At 38.0% G+C, this 21021-nt stretch overlaps 1 protein-coding gene across 1 annotated transcript in view; it reads left to right on the top strand.

Annotated features, from left to right (window-relative positions):
- The window catches only part of LOC143597735 (uncharacterized), a 28161-nt gene extending 10074 nt beyond the window's left edge, over positions 1 to 18087 (top strand). The window contains exons 10-18 of the mRNA XM_077076148.1: positions 11902 to 11997; positions 12125 to 12190; positions 12941 to 12979; positions 13063 to 13197; positions 14056 to 14402; positions 15716 to 15809; positions 15944 to 16102; positions 17149 to 17283; positions 17875 to 18087. Coding sequence (XP_076932263.1) covers positions 11902 to 11997; positions 12125 to 12190; positions 12941 to 12979; positions 13063 to 13197; positions 14056 to 14402; positions 15716 to 15809; positions 15944 to 16102; positions 17149 to 17247 — 1035 coding nt within the window. The 3' untranslated portion in view covers positions 17248 to 17283; positions 17875 to 18087. The remainder of the gene's footprint in view (positions 1 to 11901; positions 11998 to 12124; positions 12191 to 12940; positions 12980 to 13062; positions 13198 to 14055; positions 14403 to 15715; positions 15810 to 15943; positions 16103 to 17148; positions 17284 to 17874) is intronic.
- The last annotated feature ends 2934 nt before the right edge of the window (positions 18088 to 21021 follow it).

Genomic DNA, 21021 nt, shown 5'->3' with positions numbered 1-21021 from the left:
CCTAATGTTAATGTTATTGATTGTAAGTGGGTGTACAGGTTGAAACGAGATGAAAACGGAAATATTAAACGATACAAAGCTCGTTTGGCAAAGGTTTCCATCAACAACCGGGGATTGATTACCATGAGACCTTCAGTCCGGTGGTAAAATCCACAACTGTCCATGTCATTCTCTCACTCGCTGTTACACGACAATGGCCACTTCGTCAACTGGATGTTTAAAATGCCTTTTTGCATGGTGATCTTCAGGAAACTGTGTATTTACGACAACCACCAGGTTTCATTGATCCCCAAAAGCCGAATCATCTTTGTTTGCTTCACAAGTCCTTATATCCACTCAAGCAAGCTCCACGGGCCTGGTTTCATCGTCTTTCGGGAGCCTTATTACAGCTTGGGTTCCAAGGATCTAAAACAGATCCATCATTGTTTATTTACTCTCACAATGGTAATTTACTATATATGCTTGTTTATGTGGATGACATTATCTTAACTGGCAACAATCCGCGGCTCATTGATCAGATAATTCAGCTTTTAAGCACTACATTTGCGATTCAAGACATGGGCCGCCTTTCTTTTTTTTTTGGGTATCGAGGTGGTTTCTCGAGGTATTGATTTGATTCTCTCTCAAAGGAAATACATCTCTGAAATTATTCATAAAGCAGGTCTATCTCAATCTAAACCGGTCGACTCTCCTATGGCCACCGACTCCAGTTTGGCACTTGGTGATAGTCCTCTGCTTGATAATCAGTTAAATTTAGACAAACCGTTGGAGCACTACAGTACCTAACCCTTTCCAGACCAGACATTACCTTTGCGGTTAACAAAGTTTGTCAATTTATGCACTCCCCCACTATTAATCATTGGTCTGCGGTCAAACGGATCCTTCGGTACCTTCAGGGCACTTCTCAACTTGGCTTGCTAATTCAACAACGATCAGCCCCTGTTATTCATGCATACATTGATGCATGTAATCATTCTCTCACTGCCTTCTCTGATGCAGATTGGGCTGGCTCTCTCGATGACCATCGATCCACAGGGGGATTTGCCATCTACCTTGGATCTAATCCTATCTCATGGTGTGCTCGTAAACAACGTACCGGCCATCTACAGAGTCTGAGTATAAAGCTTTAGCTGACACGGTCACGGAGCTAACATGGCTTGAGGCGCTTCTAAAGGAACTTCATGTTCCAGTGACATTTGCTCCTATTTTGTGGTGTGATATTCTTGGTGCCACGTATCTTTTTGCCAATCCAGTGTTTCAAGCTCGCACAAAACATGTGGAGATTGACTACCATTTTGTTAGGGAAAGAGTCGCCCAGAGAAAGCTCTCAGTTCGGTTTATTAAGACAAACGATCAAATTGCGGACGTGTTCACCAAGCCTGTATCATCGCAACGGTTCCGACTTCTTAGATCCAAGCTAAAGGTCGCTCCCCGGCCTTAGCTTGAGGGGGAATATTAGACACTTAAATATATGTATTATATTAGAGGGATTAATGTGTAACTTTGTATTCTATTTATAGTCCATGTATTACTCTATTATACAATATAATACGTAATACAGTTACCAAAGATTGTTTCCGGTGAATGATATCGGCGTTTGGGATCGTTAAAAATTGCGTTCCGGTACAGTTCCGGAGGCGGCTTCGATTTTTCCGACGGTGTTTTTGTTATGTTGTGGTCTCCGATCCATCATGGGTCGGGTCCGGTTTAGACGAATAGACAGAATTAGGAGATTAAGCTGTTTGAGTTTTGGCTAAGCCCAAAAGCTCTAATCAGGCCCAGTTTAGTTAAAGGGTTAAACCCTAATTGTCTAGTCTATATATTCTCTCCTGTACTTGTAAGTTGGTATCACTCAATAAAAAGAAAACCCTAGTTATCGACAGTGGACGTAGGTCATACACCGTGACCGAACCACTTAAATCCTTGTGTCTCTTTCGTTTATTCTTTCGGTTTTACTATTGTATTCGTGTTTGTGTGTGACTCTGAACCTAACAATTGGTATCAGAGCCTGGTTCTCGATTATACACACAGTTCCACCGCCGCTGCTACAGTACCACCGCCGCTGCTACAGTACCGCTGCCGCCGCTACAGTACCGCGCCGCCGCTACAGTACCGCCGCCGCCGCTACAGTACCGCCGCCGCTGATTAGGGTTCCGCAGCTGCTGGTTCGTTTTTTCTGATCAGTTTCCAGTCCTTTTATTCCTTGGGTAGTTTGGTTGTTTGCTGTAATCAAAACTCAGTTTGGATAATGGCTGAGGACGGAAAGATCAAGATTGAGAAGTTTGATGGTCAGGATTTTGGATGGTGGAAAATGTAAATTGAGGATTTGCTATGTCAGAAAGACTTAATGGAAGCACTAGAAGAGAGGAAACCGGAAAGTATGAAAGATGATGAGTGGAAGGTACTTGACAGAAAAGCCATAGCTGTTATTAGACTCTCACTAGCTAAGAATGTGGCATTCAATATTGTAAATGAAACTACCACGTATGGTCTTATGAAAGCCTTGTCAAATATGTATGAAAAGCCTTCTGCATCAAACAAGGTATTTCTGATAAGACAGCTAGTTAACACCAGAATGAAGGAAGGGGCATCTGTTACCTCTCATGTTAATGACTTCAACACTATTATTTCTCGTTTGTCTTCTGTTGATATCAAGTTTGATGATGAAGTTCAAGCATTACTCTTGTTATCCTCGTTACCCGAAAGTTGGTCAGGGACTGTTACTGCAGTTAGTAGTTCTTCTGGGAATACTAAGCTTACTTTTGAAGGAGTCCGGGATTTGATTTTAGGGGAGGACATAAGAAGAAGGAATTCTGGTGAGACATCTAGTTCTATATTGAGCACCGAAGGGAGAGGTAGGAGAAGAGAGAAAGGTAATGGCAGGGGTAGGTCAAAGTCTAGAAGAAGAAGTCAGTCAAAGCCCAGAAAAGACATTGAGTGTTGGAATTGCAAAGAAATGGGGCATTGGCTTAAAGAAAAGAAAGAATCTAAGAAGGAAGTTAATCTGGCCACCGGTTCAGATGATTCAGAAGGTTCAGAAGAGACTCTTATCTGCTGTGTTGAAGAATCAACAGATTCATGGATTATGGATTCTGGTGCATCTTTTCATGCCACTTATAGCACGAAGAAGATGAAGAATCTCCGAACAGGTAATTTTGGTAAAGTTCGTTTGGCTAATAATCATGCTGTTGATATCACGGGGATGGGGGATATTGAACTAAAAACTTCATTGGGCACCTCATGGACTCTAAAGGATGTTCGGGTCGTTCCTAGCCTTAGAAGAAAACTAATTTCTGTTGGGCAGTTAGATGACCAAGGATATGATGTTATGTTTGGTGGGGGTAAATGGAAAGTTGTGAAAGGGAATCTTGTGATCGCCAGAGGTAAAAAGAAGGGCACTTTATACATGGTTGAAATTCCAGCTGATGAGGTAAATGCAGTGACCAGTGGACCGAGTCAGTCTAGTTTGTGGCACCAACGACTCGGCCACATGAGTGAAAAAGGGATGAAAATGCTCGTTGCTAGAGGAAAAATTCCAGAACTGAAGAAGGTTGAATCTGAATTTTGTGAACCATGTGTTTTCGGTAAAAAGAAGAAAGTATCTTTTGTGAAGACCGGAAAACAACCGAAAGCTCAGAAATTGGAGCTTATTCACTCTGATGTCTATGGACCAACTTCAGTCTCTTCTTTGGGAGGATCGCACTATTATGTCACCTTCATTGATGATTCGACACGCAAGGTATGGGTTTACTTAAAAATAAATCTGATGTTTTTGATACTTTTAAGAAATGGAAAACTGCTGTTGAATTGGAAACTGATTTGAAGGTGAAATGCTTAAAGTCGGATAACGGTGGTGAATACGTTAGCAAATAATTCCGTGATTATTGTGAAGAGTACGGTATTCGGATGATCTTTACAGTCCCTGGCACTCCTCAACAAAATGGAGTGGCAGAACGAATGAACAGGACGTTAAATGAAAGGGCAAGAAGTATGAGACTTAATGCCGGGCTTCCAAAGACGTTCTGGGCAGATGCAGTTAACACTGCAGCTTATTTAATTAACCGGGGATTGTCAGTACCGCTGGGTTTCAAGACACCAGAAGAAGAGTGGAAAGGTAAAGCTGCAGATTATAAGCATTTGAAAGTCTTTGGGTGTAGCGCTTATGATCTAGTGAAAAATAACAAGCTTGATGCTAAAGCTAAAAAATATGTTTTCATTGGATATGGGTCAAACGAAATGGGCTACAGGCTTTGGGATTTAGAAAGCAGAAAAGTAGTCAGAAGCAAGCATGCAACTTTTAATGAGGCTGAGTTATACAAAGATAGAAACACTTCAAAATCAAGGGTTCAGAAAGAGCAGGTTGAATATGAAATTGATGCTCAGAAAAAGACAGTTGAGTCAGCTACCGAACCCGAGACAGAAACTGAAGAAACCACAGTTTCTGAATTTGAAGATGATGATATTGGTGGAAATGAAGAGTCAGAGGGAGTCTCTGACAGTGGGAGTTCAGAGTCTGAGGATGAACAGTCTCCACAAGAACCTGACCCGCCTCAGCACTGGGTTAGGAGGTCTACCAGAGTTTCTAAACAGCCGGTACGTTACAAACCTTCAGTTAATTATCTCCTTTTAACTGAAAATGGTGAGCCAGAGAGTTATTATGAAGCACTTAAGTTGAAAGATTCGCTCCAGTGGGAGCATGCTATGAAGGAGGAGATGAACTCTGAGTAAAAACCAGACATGGGTTTTAACCAAGTTTCCACCAGATAAAAGAGTTCTACAGAATAAATGGGTCTATAGAGTCAAGGAAGAACATGATGGGTCTAAACGATACAAAGCTCGTTTAGTGGTCAAGGGTTTCCAGCAAAAAAAGGGAATTGATTATAATGAAATATTCTCTCCAGTTGTGAAGATGACCACCATCAGATTGATCTTAAGTATTGTTGCTGCAGAAAATTTACATCTAGAGCAATTAGATGTTAAGACAGCATTTTTACATGGTGATCTTGACGAGGAGATCTATATGGCACAACCTGAGGATTTCAGGTTGCCGGGAAAGAAAAATGGGTCTGCAAATTGAAGAAAAGCTTGTATGGTCTGAAGCAGGCACCTAGGCAATAGTACCTAAAGTTTGATGATTTTATGGTGAGAACTGGGTACAAGAAATGCGAGGCCGACCATTACTGCTACTTAAAGAAGTTTAAAGGCTCATATATCATTCTACTTCTTTATGTAGATGATATGTTAATTGCAGGATCTGATATGAAGGAGATTCGCAAGTTGAAGAAACAGTTGTCTGATGAATTTGAGATGAAAGACCTTGGTCCAGCCAAACAGATTTTGGGGATGAGTATATCCAGAAAGAAAGATGGCTCCATAACACTATCCCAAGAGAAATACATAGGGAAAGTGTTAGAAAGATTCAGGATGAATGATGAGAAGACTAAACCGAGAAACACACCTTTGGGAAGTCATTTCAAACTTACCAAAGACCAGTCTCCCAGAACAAAGGAAGAAAGAACAGAGATGGCTAAAGTTCCGTATGCATCTGCTGTTGGCAGTCTCATGTACGCCATGGTTTGTACACGGCCAGACATTGCTCATGCTGTCGGGGTAGTTAGTCGTTTTATGTCGGATCCGGGAAAGGAACATTGGGAAGCGGTGAAATGGTTACTCAGATACTTAAAAAGGGGAAGGATACAATTCTCAGGGGTTATTTAGATGCTGATCTGGGTGGATGTAAGAAGACGTTTAAAAGCACTACTGGTTATGTTTTCACAGTTGGGGGAACAGCAGTATGTTGGATGTCCAGACTTCAGAAAAGTGTTGCTTTATCAACCACTGAGGCAGAATATATGGCAGCAGCCGAAGCAAGTAAAGAATTAGTATGGTTGAGAACTTTTCTTGAAGAGTTGGGAAAGAAACATGCAGAGTTCTTCTTATATTGTGACAATGAGAGTGCAGTGAAACTTGCGAAGAATCCAGTCTATCATTCAAAGACTAAACACATCGGGAGGAAATATCACTTTGTCAGAGATTTGAGCAGTGATGGTGTTTTCAGTTTGAAAAATATCTCAGGTGCTAAGAATCCAGCAGATATGTTCACCAAGCCGGTGATACTGGATAAGCTGAAGCTGTGCAGAGCTTCAGCAGGCCTTCAGGAATAATGTTGAGAAGGCGAAGGGTAACTAGGAGGTGCAAAACCAGATGGGTTTTATTTTACATGTACAAGGCAATGCAGGTGAAAACATTTTACGTCTCCAAATGGGAGCAGGTTGAAATGTTTGACGCATCCAAGTGGTAGTTTAGAGAAGATGTCTCGAAGCCCAAGTGGGAGATTGTTATGTTGTGGTCTCCGATCCATCATGGGTCGGGTCCGGTTTAGACGAATAGACAGAATTAGGAGATTAAGCTGTTTGAGTTTTGGCCAAGCCCAAAAGCTCTAATCAGGCCCAGTTTAGTTAAAGGGTTAAACCCTAATTGTCTAGTCTATATATTCTCTCCTGTACTTGTAAGTTGGTATCACTCAATAAAAAGAAAACCCTAGTTATCGACAGTGGACGTAGGTCATACACCGTGACCGAACCACTTAAATCCTTGTGTCTCTTTCGTTTATTCTTTCGGTTTTACTATTGTATTCGTGTTTGTGTGTGACTCTGAACCTAACAGTTTTCAATTTTTCCGGTGGTGGTTTTGATATTTTACGATGGGTTGCTTTAATATGCATCGGTTAAATAAATAGTATTAATATACATCGTAATTGGTGAAGGAAACGTATATCGGAAGCCAAATAGATTGAAAACTAATATTTTAAAGCATACTCATACTTATTATTTTGTCTTTTATCATGTTGTCTATTTAAATTTAAACTAATTAAACTGATTGTTAAGTGTTATTCAATATAATATTAATTATTTATTTAATATATACATGCATATTATATATCTACTAATTTCATCTTCTGACCAAATAATATCATCGTCGTCGTACTACTACCCACTTCCAACGATCCTTCACTCCTTTCTTCTTCCAACGATCCTTCACTCCTTTCTTCCAACGATCCTCTACTAATTTCATCTTTTCTTTTCCCCTAAAATTATTATATCTACTAATTTCATCTTCTGACCAAATAATATCAACCCTCCAGAATCAACAAACTCAGATTCATCTTTATCAATTTCATCATTTACGCTTGCGTTTTTATTCAAATTCAAAAAAAAAAAAAAAAAAAAAAACCAATTCGCAATTTGGGGTTTCTTGAAGTTGAATTTTGTTGTTCGTTGGAGGAATCTTCAATTTGAGGGTTATTGATTCTTGTTCTAGAAGCACAAACAGAATCCGATCTTCTGCAACTGTTCAACAACTGTTTGATCTGAAGAGTGTTGGCTCTGATCCGTCGCTCTTCGCATTTAATCTCCGATCCGTGGTGCTAGGGTTTTTTGTGATCTGAAACCCTAACTGTGGATAATTGGTGTGACGGCTTCTTGGTATAACGACGGTTCAAGACCCGGTTTGGATCTGCAGAGTCTTCTTGGAATTCAAGGGTAATTCTGCAACTTTAAGTGAAAGTTGCAAGTCATTGTTTCTTTTGTTACTTTTCAAGAGTGACTTCGTTAGGAGTCATCAGTGGAGATTTCCCTCTGTGAGATCGTTCTTACTCTTTTACTTTACTTGTCTTTTATCATATTAGTTGCATATATTTAGCTGGTTCTTTGCTGGGTTTTCAGAAAACTTGAATTTAAAAAATACTATTACTATATTTGGATTAAAAAAACCGGTTTATTTTCTGAACGACATCACTTTATACAAAATACTTGGATTAACAAATAGCATATATTTAATAAGGATATTATTATTATTATTATTATTATTATTATTATTATTATTATTATTGATTTGATGTTCTATTGCTTGTGTTTGTGTGATTAGTTGCAACCATAGAGCGTACGAACCATGACTATTACTTGAGACCATGTCCTGAAACGAGGGGTGTAGGAAAGAGTAAAGATAGGGAGCGTATATTGTGTTTGGCTTCTTGGAATGTAGGAACATTAAATGGTAAGTTGCTAGAATTGGTAGATGTGCTTAAAAGACGTAGGGTTCAGATAGCATGCCTCCAGGAGACTAAGTGGAAAGGACATGGAGGGGCTGAGTGTAATGGGTATAAGTTGTGGTACTCGGGGTCTGATGGAGCTAGGAATGGAGTGGGGTTTCTAGTGGCTAAGGAAATACACACTAGTGTGATGGAGGTGATAAGACATAATGACAGGATTATGGTGTTGAAATTAGTACTAGGAGAGGAAGTAGTGGCAGTAGTCTCCGCCTACGCGCCTCATGTAGGCCTAGGGGATCAGGAAAAGAGAGAATTTTGGGATTGCCTAGACGCAGTGGTAGGGGGCATACCTAGGGGGGAGAGGATTTGCATAGGAGGTGATTTTAATGGACACATTGGTAAGGCTAACGATGGTTTTCAAGCCGTACATGGGGGTTTCGGTTTTGGTGATAGGAATGAGACCGGAACAGATCTTCTAGAGTTCGCGGTGGCACATGACCTAGGTATTATAAATTCTTATTTTAGGAAACAAGATTCTCATTTAATCACTTTTAGCAGTGGCGGACGCGACACGCAAATTGACTACCTTTTGTTGAGGCAGGGAGACCGACGTTGGTGGAAGGACTGCAAAGTCATACCTGGGGAGGCAGTTGTGACTCAACATCGACTACTAGTGACAGATATAGCCTTCAGAAATAAGCTGACTGTTCGAGAGAAGAAAGGTACATCGAGAATTCGATGGGGAAATTTGAAGGACGAAAATCTCCTACTGTTTAAGGATAAACTCATACCGCATACACGGGCTCGACTAAATGGGGACTCAACTCAGATATGGGAAGCTATGGAGACAAAGATCATCCAAGTAGCAAAGGAGACTCTCGGGGTCACAACAGGAAAGACAAGTGAGCATAAGGAGTCTTGGTGGTGGAATGACGCAGTGCAAGACAAGATAAAGGACAAACAAGGATGTTTTAGGGAGCTAATGAGGTGCACGATGAGGAGGAGTGAGTGGAATTGAGGGACAACTACAAAACGGCCAAGATAGAGGCGAAGAAGGCAGTGGCGGAAGCAAAGAAGGCGGCCTTTAAACGGATGTATGAAACTCTAGAAACAAAAGAGGGGGAACATGCTATGTTTAAGATTGCCAAAGCCAGGGAGCGTAGAAGGCAAGATCTAGGACCGGTGAAGTTCATAAAGGATACAGATGGGCATGTACTGGTCAAGGAGCAGGACATCAAGCTAAGATGGCAAACCTACTTCCACAATCTTTTTAACAATGGGAGAGCTTACCAAGAAGAACATGACAACACAAACTTTCAACGACAACAATCGAATAACTGCTACTGCCGACGGATCACACGAGAAGAGGTGAAGGATGCACTTAGGAGGATGGGAAGGTATAAGGCGGTTGGCCCAGACAACATACCCATTGAGGTGTGGAAGTGTCTGGGGGAGGAAGGAGTCATGTGGTTAACTTCTCTGTTCAATAGTATTCTCAAATCAGGTAAGATGCCAGACCAGTGGAGGAGCAGCGTTGTAGTTCCTATCTATAAGAACAAAGGAGACGCCCAATGTTGTGGTAACTACCGAGGAATCAAACTACTAAGTCATACTATGAAGCTATGGGAAAGAGTGATTGAGGTTAGACTTAGACGAGAAACTCATGTTACGGTCTACCAATTTGGCTTCATGCCGGGGCGTTCCACCACAGAGGCAATACACCTTATAAGAAGATTAATGGAAAAGTATAGGGAGAAGAAGCGTGATCTACATATGGTGTTTATTGACCTAGAAAAGGCCTACGACAGTGTGCCACGACAGGTGCTCTGGGAGTGCTTGGAGGGTAGAAGAGTGCCCAGGAAATACATAGAGATAATTATGGATATGTATACCAGGAGTGAAACAAGTGTCCGTGCGCCAGTGGGGGATACTGATTTCTTTCCTGTAGAGGTAGGTCTTCACCAGGGGTCAGCGTTGAGCCCGTTTCTTTTTGCAGTAGTCTTGGATGAGTTGTCAAAGTCGATTCAGGGGACTCTCCCGTGGTACATGATGTTCGCAGATGATATTGTGTTACTTGCTGAGAAAAAACAAGATCTAAACATGAGGCTTGAGGAGTGGCGAACAACCTTAGAGACAAAAGGTTTAAAGATTAGCCGATCTAAGACGGAGTACCTCCATTGTGATTTTGGTGGGATAAACGACAATGAAGACGCACAGATCACAATTGAAGGGCAGGTGGTCCCGCAGGTAACGAAGTTCAAGTATTTAGGATCATTTGTACAGAGCGATGGGGAATTAGACAGTGATGTGACCCACCGAGTTCAGGTAGGATGGTGTAGATGGAAAGCAGCCACAGGTATATTGTGCGACAAGAGTTTCCCGACTAAACTAAAGGGAAAATTCTATAGGGTGGCAGTTAGACCTGCAATGCTATATGGAACAGATTGTTGGGCCATCAAGAAGGCACAAGTGCGGAAGATGGAGGTAGCAGAAATGAGAATGCTACGTTGGATGTGTGGGCACACAAGACTAGACCGAATAAGAAACGTTGTGTTTCGCGAGAGATTAGGGGTGGCGAACATAGCAGACAAGATAAGAGAGTGGAGATTGAGATGGTTTGGACATGTAAAGAGAAGACAGACGACGAATCCTGTTAGATCCGTAGAAAATCATTACTATAGAGGGGAGGAGGGGTAGAGGACGACCGAAATTGACTTGGGATGAGAGGATTAGGCATGATTTGATAGACCTAAACCTCTCCGAGGACATGGTTGAGGATAGGAATTCGTGGAGAAGTAGAATTAAAGTTAAGGATTTTTAGAGAGAATTGAATACCTTAGGGCTTAGACTTAACTTATTTAGGTCACATACCATAATGGTATTTCCCTTACATATATTATTATTATTATTATTATTATTATTATTATTATTAGCTTTTTTATAGCTGTTAAACTGTGATCTTATTATTAATATTATTATAATTAGTAGTAGTTTTTATATAACTGTTAAACTTTGATTTCCTTTATTTTGTTTCATACACATGTTCTTAGAGCCGAGGGTCTCTCTGGAAGCCACCTCTTTATTCCTTTGGATAGAGGTACGGTGTGCCTACATCCCACCCTCCCTAGACCCTACTTATAGCTTTGCTGTCGGTGGGATTTTACTGGGCATGATTGATTGATTGATTGATATGCATATTATATATATATATATCTATATATATTATGTATTTTATTATAATTTAATTATATATGTAGTGTTATTCAGATACGATGTACCAGATTATATGGTACACCGTACCGCGTAACGAATTGGCGTTCCGAATGAACCTACCCTCCCTCGTACCGAATTTTAGAAATGCACGAACCGCGTACCAGTTCCCGTACCACGTACCGGAACGTACCGCGATCCATGTGACTATGGTTTACCGTGAACTAGAATTGGTCATGAAATGTTTGGGCCTAACAAAAAGAGCTCAACACAATGTAATTTGGTCTAAAATGTTTGGGCTTGAAAATTTTTAGCCACTTAATAAATTGTTATTAGACATTCGGGCTTGAATAGTTTATTAATTTGAGCTTTAATTTTAGACCTTTGTACACATACGACAATACTACAATACTACCTAGCCGTGGGTCGGGTTGGTTAACCGTGTTTTCACTACGTCATGTGTCCATTCGGTTATGAAAATTTAAATAACCAGAATTGATCCATTAGTTGGTTAGGTTCAGTTATGAGTCGGCTAATTTGTTTTATGCACACCCGTGTATACTATTCCAGTCTCTTTTATAGTTAAAAACTTATCATTTGTAAAAGAATGTTACAAAAATAATGATGAAATTGATTTATAGGTTCCTGTGTATCAAAAAGCCACCTTTAGTATTGATGGGATTCCAGGGATAGTGCAACATGAAATATTAAACAATAAAAGGCATGTCCTGACCAAGGTAATATTATTTTTGACTTTTTTTTTTCTATTTTTTATTTTTTTCAGTTTTTGATATTGTATAACCATTTTAAAAGCGTGTTTTGTTTCTTGTTTTGTTTTTAACAATATGGTTGTTTGTTTAATAGGATAATGCTGGTTCTGTGAAGCTTTGGGAGATCACTAGAGGTGTTGTGATTGAGGATTATGGACAGGTTACTCCTATGAACAAAAACACTAATGATTTGACCCCTACATTATTACACTATTACATTTTGGCCCTTTTTTTATCTGTACTGTAACAGCGCATATGCTATTTTGGATTAACTTATATTGCCATCTAGATTAATAGATAGCTGATGTAGCAATTTTGACCTGTTTACCTCATAATGGGTTGATTTGGGTATATTTGACCAGTAACGGGTCAAATTTTGGGTCAAATGTTGGCCTGTAAATGAACCAGAGGTTTAGTGAGACGTTCGATGGGAAGTCCGTGTATCTTTGTTTATTTAAAAAACGAACGAGCACGAACAACATTTTTTGTTCATTTAGTTAAACGAACGTTCATGAACAAATGTCTTGTTCATTCATTTATGTTCGGGAATGTTCGATTACATCATTTAGTTGCGTTGTGTATTCGTTTGTTTACGTTTGTTCATTCGTTCTTACATTCATTTAAATTTTTATGGGCAATAGATTGATGCTCACATTTACTTATGTTCGTTTCTTTTTGTTCATGTATATTCAGTTATGTTCATTTATATTGTTGGCGAACGAATATAAATGAACACGAACACATAATTTTTATAACGGACAAACACGAATAAAAAAGACCCATTTGTTTAGCTGTTTCTGTTTGATCGTTTGTTCTGTTAAAGTTAAACGAATGAACATGAACATGCCTTGTTCGTGTTCTTTCTGTTCATTAAACTGTGATGCTCATGTTTTGAATTTCTATGTTGCAGATTTCATTTGAAAAGAAGAAAGAAGAACTGTTTGAAATGGTAACTAATATCTCAGTATATCATTATGGGAATTATGTGTACGGATATATTCAATATCTTTTAACCATATCTTTGTTTGCCAGGTCAGCATTCCTACATGGTTCACTGCTGATACGAGGCTCGGGAGCTTGTCTATTCATTTAGATACCTCTCAATGCTTTTCTGCAGAAATGTATTCTGCTGACCTCCACATAATCGAGAAAGCTGAAGATGACAAGGTGCACATACTTTAATAATATTTTGAAACTAAATTAAATGTAATTAACTTAATGCTGTAAGGGTGTGCATGGTCAGTTTAGGTTGGTTTTGGGCTCAAACCGAAGTCAAACCAAAAATTCGATATTTTAGATTTTGAAAACCGTTCGGTTGAGCCTAATTATTTTTGTTAATTAAGATTAGTTGTTTATTACACATTTGGATCTAATATATTTGGGATACACAGTTCCAATGGATTCGGTTTGTATTTTGGTAAAAAATATCGAAACCAAAATCGAACCAAAAATCGAAAATTCAAAACCGTTTGGTTTCGGTTTTCAAAAGGGTTTGATGTTATTTTTTCGGTTTTTTCATCTGGGCTTGAAAATTTTGGCGGAAAAAAATGGCCCGAAATAATAACTTTGAGCCTAAATTTATTTGTTAAGATTACTTGATTATTACACATTTGGATCCAGTATTTTTGGGCTACACTATTTATTAATTTCTTATCAATTACTATATTCTGTTTTTTTTTGGTTCGGTTTTTGGTTAATAGCAAAACCGAAACCCACCCAAAAAGTTGTATATTTAAGTAAAATGAAACCAAACTGTTGATATTTTATGGGTTCAGTTATTTTGGTTTGGTTACGTAAGTCATTCCAGTTACGTCCTTTTCATTTTTTCGGTTGACAACAAAACCGAAAGCGAACTGAAAAATTGTTTAATACAAAAACCATAAAACCAAACCTTTGAATTTTGATTGGATTTGGTTATTTCAGTTTGGTTACTTCAGTTATTCCGGTTACAATTCGGTACTTTGGTTATTTCAGATTCATGCACAACCCTGTTTAATAACCGAACAATTTCTTTGTTCTTTGCAGATAAATCTGGCTCGAGAAACCCTAAAAGGACTATTGGTTCATTGGTTGTCCAAGAAGAAATATAAACCTGGGTCTCAACCTTCAGGCAATGGGGAAGCAACATCTGGCAGGAGTAATACGGCTTCAAAAACTGAGATAGATGGTAACAGTGAAAATGATACTGTGGTGTATCCACCATTTTCATTTTCAACTGTTTCACCCCCTTCAATTATTACTGAGGGATCACAAGGTGGGCCGTGGAGGAAGAAAATTACTGACCTTGATGGAACCAAGGATGAAAAAGAGTTCCCGTGGTTGGTTTTGGATTGTGTTTTGCATAATCGGTTACCCCCGAGGGAACATACCAAGTAAGTTTTTTTATTCTTATAACTGTTTATTTGTCAACAGGTTAATTCAGGTTGTATGTTATTGGTAACGAGTTAGATGGGTATAAATTTAGGTTGGTAAATGAAGCGAACGGACACGAATGGAGCGTTTGGTTGCTTAACTTTAACCAAACAAATGGTTGAATAGAAACATTTAAATGAACGGGATTTTCTTGTTTACTAAGAAAATTAGCAGATTCGTGTTCATGTTTGTTTCTTAACAGTATAAACAGACGGTTCACAAATGGAGCATGTTCATGTTCGTTTGTTGAGAAAATGAATGTGTTTGTTCTTGTTTGTTAACGGTCTAAACTGACGGGTTCACAAACGTTTACGGACGCAGCATGTTCATGTTCGTTTGTTAAATTTTAACTGAACAAACGATCGAACACAAACGGTTAAACGAATGAGGTTGTCAACACTATAAACGAACGGTTCACGCACAGAGCATGTTCATGTTAGTTCGGTTCACTTTAACCAAACAAACGATCGGACAGAAACAGTAAAATGAATGTGGTGTTCTTGTTCATGTTCGTTTTAATAAATTGAACGTGTCCGTGTTCGTTAGTTAACAGTACAAACTAATGGTTGATGAACGTTAACAAACGAACATAACAGAGCTAAAACCAGTTAAAAAGTAAATTTGAACAACAATGTGTTTAAACTTAAAAGGTTATTAAAACTAGACCAATTTACATGAATATATTAACGAACGAACTTAAACAAACGTAACTAACGAACATAAATGAACATAAAGGAATGAACATAGACAAATTTAAATGAATGAATGTAAGCGAACACAAATGAATGAATGCGACATGTGTTGACGTTCGTTCATTTAACTATATGAACAATTTTTTTGTTCATGTTCATTCGTTTATTAAATAAACGTGCATTATCTAACCTCCCGCTGAACAGTTCACTGAACATTCCGTCCGTTTACAGGCCTATGTACAATATGCAATATTGAAAGAGTAGTTATCAGGAAATGAGCTCAAATGGGTCAAAAGTTGTTTAAAGTTCATTCAAATGTGTAATACCTCTTAAATCATTTTATTTTAAAAAAGTTATTATCTTAAGGGCTAATTGCATAAATAAATAACCAATCCAATTTCTATTTTGGATTTTTAGGTAACAATCTTTTATCCAGAAAAAGTTACTAACTTTAAAACATATCAATTAAAACTGTCAGTGATAAAAATTGTCTAACATTCAGAAACCCGACGGTTATTTTATGTGCACTAAAAGTAAATGCCACTTTCCTTAATAATAAAATAACTGTAATTATATTTCAGGTGCAGCTTCTATTTACATCCATGTGAAGGGTCAGCTGCCCAGATTTTGACACAAGGGAAGCTGAGTGCGCCTCGTATTTTAAGAATACACAAGGTATTACTATATTATAAAATGACATCAGCTTGTGTCGTTATATTTATGTATAATTACTGTAATTCCCCTTGAAGCCCGCCAAACATGTTTATTTTAAGGAATATTTACCTAGGTTTTAATAATTTTATGTACAGGTTGTTAACTATGTAGTGGAGAAGATGGTTCTAGACAAGCCGTTAGATAGCTTGAGTGGTGATGCAACTTTTGGTCCCGGGACCGTTTATGGAACTTTTCGATCCGGGTTTAAGCCTTGGAAGCTTAAGCCTAATATAGAGATCTTGTGCAATAATCAGGCAATTTGACTTTATTTACTTTCATGTTCTTTTTTACCGTTAATGTTTCACTTAAAAGTCTCATAATCTTGGAATTTTATATTTTAAAACATCGGAAATCCAAGATTGAATTTAGCTAGGCTTGTAAACGAACTGAATGAACATGAACATGACATTGTCATGTTCGCTCATCTAACTTTAACCGAGCAAACGATCGAACACGAACAATTAAACGAACAAGGTTTTTCTTGTTCGTGTTTGTTTGCTAAGAAAATGAGTGTGTTTGTTTATGTTCGTTTGTTAACAGTTGAACGAATGAACATGAACAAATTTAAATGAATGAACAAGACATGTGTACATGTTTGTTAGTTTAACTAAATGAACAAAACTGTTCTTTGTTGATTTACTAAATACCGAACATCTTGTCAAACGGTTCATGAACAGTTCACCGGACGTTCGGTTCGTTTGCAGGGATAGATTTAGCTTTGAGTATTAGGGTGAGCGAACCATCCAATGGTTTGGTTCAAGGTTTGGAACATGTGCAAGCCAAAGTGGCCGTCTATCTTTGTTATTTAGTTTTCCTTTTTATCTGTGGAATATGCATGAGATTATCATTTTTATAAGTTATAACTTTGATGCAAACTAATGATTTTCAATTATTTTAAAATTTTTTACCAACTCTTGACAACAGACCATCAACATTTCTAGCGAGTAGAGGTTTCAAAATGAACGGTTTGGGTGGGTCAGTAACATATCAAATGAATAATTTTTTTGGCACGAATCAGGTTTACCAAAAACTTTTTGTTCAAAATTTAAATTGTTTATAGATATTTAGTGTAATTATATTATTATTATTATTATTATAATTATTATAATGATGCTGTAAATTTTTAAATAAAATGTTTTCAGAGGTATTATTTTACTGAAAATACACTTTGGCGAACTGTGACCCATTTAACACAACCTGATCTCGTTGGTTAGATAACGGGCCCCATGAGTTTATCATAGGAAACTTGATCAAACGCTTTATGTTAATATTTTAATTTAACTTGTGTCATGTTATACAGGTCTTAACATCTGACATGAGCTTAGCAACGGTCCGAACTTATATTTGGAAGAAACCAGAGGACCTTGTTCTCAATTACAGGGTTGTGTCATCAAGATGAATTTTGTCTACTCGTGAATGCAAATACTCCGGCTTGGTTCGTAAAATTTTATAAAACTATCCTCTTACTAAATCCGGGTAAAATGAAAATGCTAGTTCATGAATGCAAATTATATTGAACTAGTAGGATTCCCGCACACGTTGTGGTAGGAATTTTCTGTGCGGGAAATTCGTTACATGCATAAAACATAAAATAATGTTTACTATACTGATGTTTGGTCGGTATCGTTGCGGTTTAGTTTATGATACTAAAAAAAAGTATATTTAATACAACTGTCTTATTATATCGGAATGTTGAGAAAAAAATTAGTCACAACAAGGTATTTAGTTTTCCTTTTTGAAAAGTTAACCGATCACGTTATTAGAAAAAGAAAACAAAAATTAATAAAAATTAAATGGGTTAAAGTGTATATTATTTATAGTATATTGGGTCAAGTGAAACTTATTTAAAAAAAATAAAAAAATCCTGAAATGTCACGGCATAATCTAAGTGGTATGAACACTATTCATAGTTTGTGTTTTGCATGTATATATAAATATGATCATATCACAATAATTAAAATAAAAATTTTATTTTACGAGCAATGATCAACTTTATAAACATATGTTCATCTTGTTTGTTTTGCAGGACCGGTAAGCAACCACGAGTGACTTTTCAGCTTCCAAAATGTTTGTGAGTCGTATATTTGAACACACGCGGTAGTCGAATTGTATCGCGCCCATGTAAATGTATAATCGGTATGAAGTATTGGTATTTTGACTATTTGACCAGAGATGTTGACTTCACGGAAAGTCAAAATAGAAGTAAATCATAAATCTCTTGTAGGAATATACTTTTCTGGTTGATTCATGAGAAACAATAAGTTTTAGTATGACAAGGCGATCATTTGCTTGAAAATATATACAATTGTCATGTATTGAACCTATCATGTTTGTGTTTTTTGTTTTGTTTTAATTATTATTTATTTCAGAGAGTGGAGACCGAATAAGAAACGTTGGATGTGTGGGCACACAAGGCTAGACCGAATAAGAAACGTTGAGTTTCGCGAGAGATTAGGGGTGGCGAACATAGCAGACAAGATAAGAGAGTGGAGATTGAGATGGTTTGGACATGTAATGAGAAGACAGACGACGAATCCTGTTAGATCCGTAGAAAACATTACTATAGAGGGGAGGAGGGGTAGAGGACGACCGAAATTGACTTGGGATGAGAGGATTAGGCATGATTTGATAGACCTAAACCTCTCCGAGGACATGGTTGAGGATAGGAATTCGTGGAGAAGTAGAATTAAAGTTAAGGATTTTTAGAGAGAATTGAATACCTTAGGGCTTAGACTTAACTTATTTAGGTCACATACCATAATGGTATTTCCCTTACATATATTATTATTATTATAATTATTATTAGCTTTTATATAGCTGTTAAACTGTGATCTTATTATTAATATTATTATAATTAGTAGTAGTTTTTATATAACTGTTAAACTTTGATTTCCTTTATTTTGCTTCATACACATGTACTTAGAGCCGAGGGTCTCTCTGGAAGCCACCTCTTTATTCCTTTGGATAGAGGTACGGTGTGCCTACATCCCACCCTCCCCAGACCCTACTTATAGCTTTGCCGTCGGTGGGATTTTACTGGGTATGATTGATTATTTATTTCAGAAGCAAGTATGTAATATAAATAATTTTGCATAAACCATAGATTATTTTTCCTATCATTCTGATTATGGTTTAATTTTAAAAAAATAAATAACTAGTTGTCTTATTTATATGTAGTTTTGGGTGAAAGACATTGACGAATTGTTTTATCATTCATGGCTGTTTCTTTTGAGTTAAATATAGAATAACTACTTTTTTTTTCTTATTTAATAACCAATATGGTAATATAGTCCACCGCGTCAGCGATCACAAAAAAACACTGGTGATTGTGATTCGACATGTCACCAATTTCAGCAAAGTTCAATGTCCAAAGGTCCACTTAGACGTGCACAAAAAAACCGGTTCCGGAACCGAACTGGTGGAACCGACCCGGAACCGGTTCCAGTTCCTACCCGATGGACCTCATACCCGGTTTGGGTATTTTTGTACCCGAAATCCATACCCGGTTCCACTAATTATATTTCCGATCGGTTCCTACCCGGTTCCAAATTGTACCCGGTCCGGTTCCTACCCGAAATAACCGGTTCCGGCGGGTTTTTTTTAAAAGGTCAGTTGCAGGTCAAACTAGCCGTTGGAACCGGTTCCAACGGTAATATAGCCGTTGGAACCGGTTTTTGAGAGAATTATAGCCGTTGTAATCGGTTCCAACGGCTATATTACCGTTGGAACCGGTTTTTGAGAAAATAAGAGCCGTTGTAATCGGTTCCAACGGTAATATACTCGTTGGAACCGGTTCTTGATGCCCAAAACCTATATATAACTTGTTTTCCACCACTTGTTTCACCACCAAACTCAAAAACAAACTAAAATACTTCTCCTTTAGCAAACCCGACCATCTAACTCAATATTATTATGGCACCCACCAAAAAAACTAACAAGAAGGCTAAGAAGAGTGTTTTTATTGAACCCGTTCGTGCTATAGATGACCCACAAGTTCTTACGGTCGTCACCCATAACCGAAACCAAGACGTATGGAAGAATTGGGATTTGGTTGTCAATGTCGAAGGTGATCAAAAGGCTCGTTGCAAACTATGTGGAAAACAATTAAAGCACGATTCCAACTCGACTTTGAGAAAGCACATCGAGAAGCCATATTGCACGGCCTTGAAAGGGATTGGCGCAACCGATCAAGTTGACTTGGGTAAAGATGGTACACTATTTCGTTACAACACGACTCAAGTTCAAGATAGAATGGCAAAGTTCGTTATTCAACGAGGTTTGCCGTTTAACCACTTTGATGACCCGGATTTGACGTCGTTAATTCGAGAAACTTTACAACCACGATACACACATATAAGTCGTACTACCTTAAAACGTCATTGTATCAAGTTGTGGGAGTTTGCTAAAAAAGAGTTAATCGAGTTTTTTCATTCTTTACAAGTGATGGTTAGTTTAACTACCGATGTTTGGTCGGCACTACACGGGTTACCCGAATCATACATATGTGTCACCGCTGATTGGGTTGATCCGGTGACATGGCAATTGATGAAACGCACCATCGCTTTTGAAAACTTCCCGTTCACACATACCACCGAAAAGTTGTTTGAATTGCTTGATGAAGTTATAACGACTTACAACTTGAGAAATAAAATATTTTCGATTTCGTTTGATAACGCATCAAACAATACTAAGGCGGCCGAAAAATTTATCATTAAATATTCACCACCTTGTTACGGGGATTTTTTTTCATGTTCGATGTGTTGCACATATCATCAACTTGGTTATTCAAAAGGTCTCGACAATGAAAACATTTGTGACGATTTAAAATTTTTTAAACTTATGTTACAAGATGTCTTCAAAAGTGGTAAAAGAAGACATCTTGAATATAAGAACTATTGCAAGTCGGTTAAAAGAAAGTATTTGGGGCCGAATTGGGACGTTCCAACCCGTTGGAACTCAACTTGTCATATGCTCAAGTGTGCTTTCGCCCAACGCCAAACTCTACAAAGTTTTCATAACAATCTTGTTGACGTGCGCGAGGCCGATATGCTTCCGGGAAGTGTTTGGGTCAATGTCGGTTTTTTGTTGGAGTATTTTGACGTGTTCAAAAACTCAACAACAAAGTTATCGGGAGTCTATTATCCTACTAGTTGTAGGGTTTTGCAAGAATTAT

The sequence above is a fragment of the Bidens hawaiensis genome, unplaced genomic scaffold (assembly GCF_021521415.1).
Source record: "Bidens hawaiensis isolate Kalapana, Puna unplaced genomic scaffold, B.hawaiensis_p1.1 tig00048955_1, whole genome shotgun sequence".
Classification (NCBI taxonomy): domain Eukaryota; kingdom Viridiplantae; phylum Streptophyta; class Magnoliopsida; order Asterales; family Asteraceae; genus Bidens; species Bidens hawaiensis.
The sequence above is the reverse complement of the archived record's forward strand: the minus strand, read 5'-3'. Positions and strand labels throughout refer to the sequence as shown.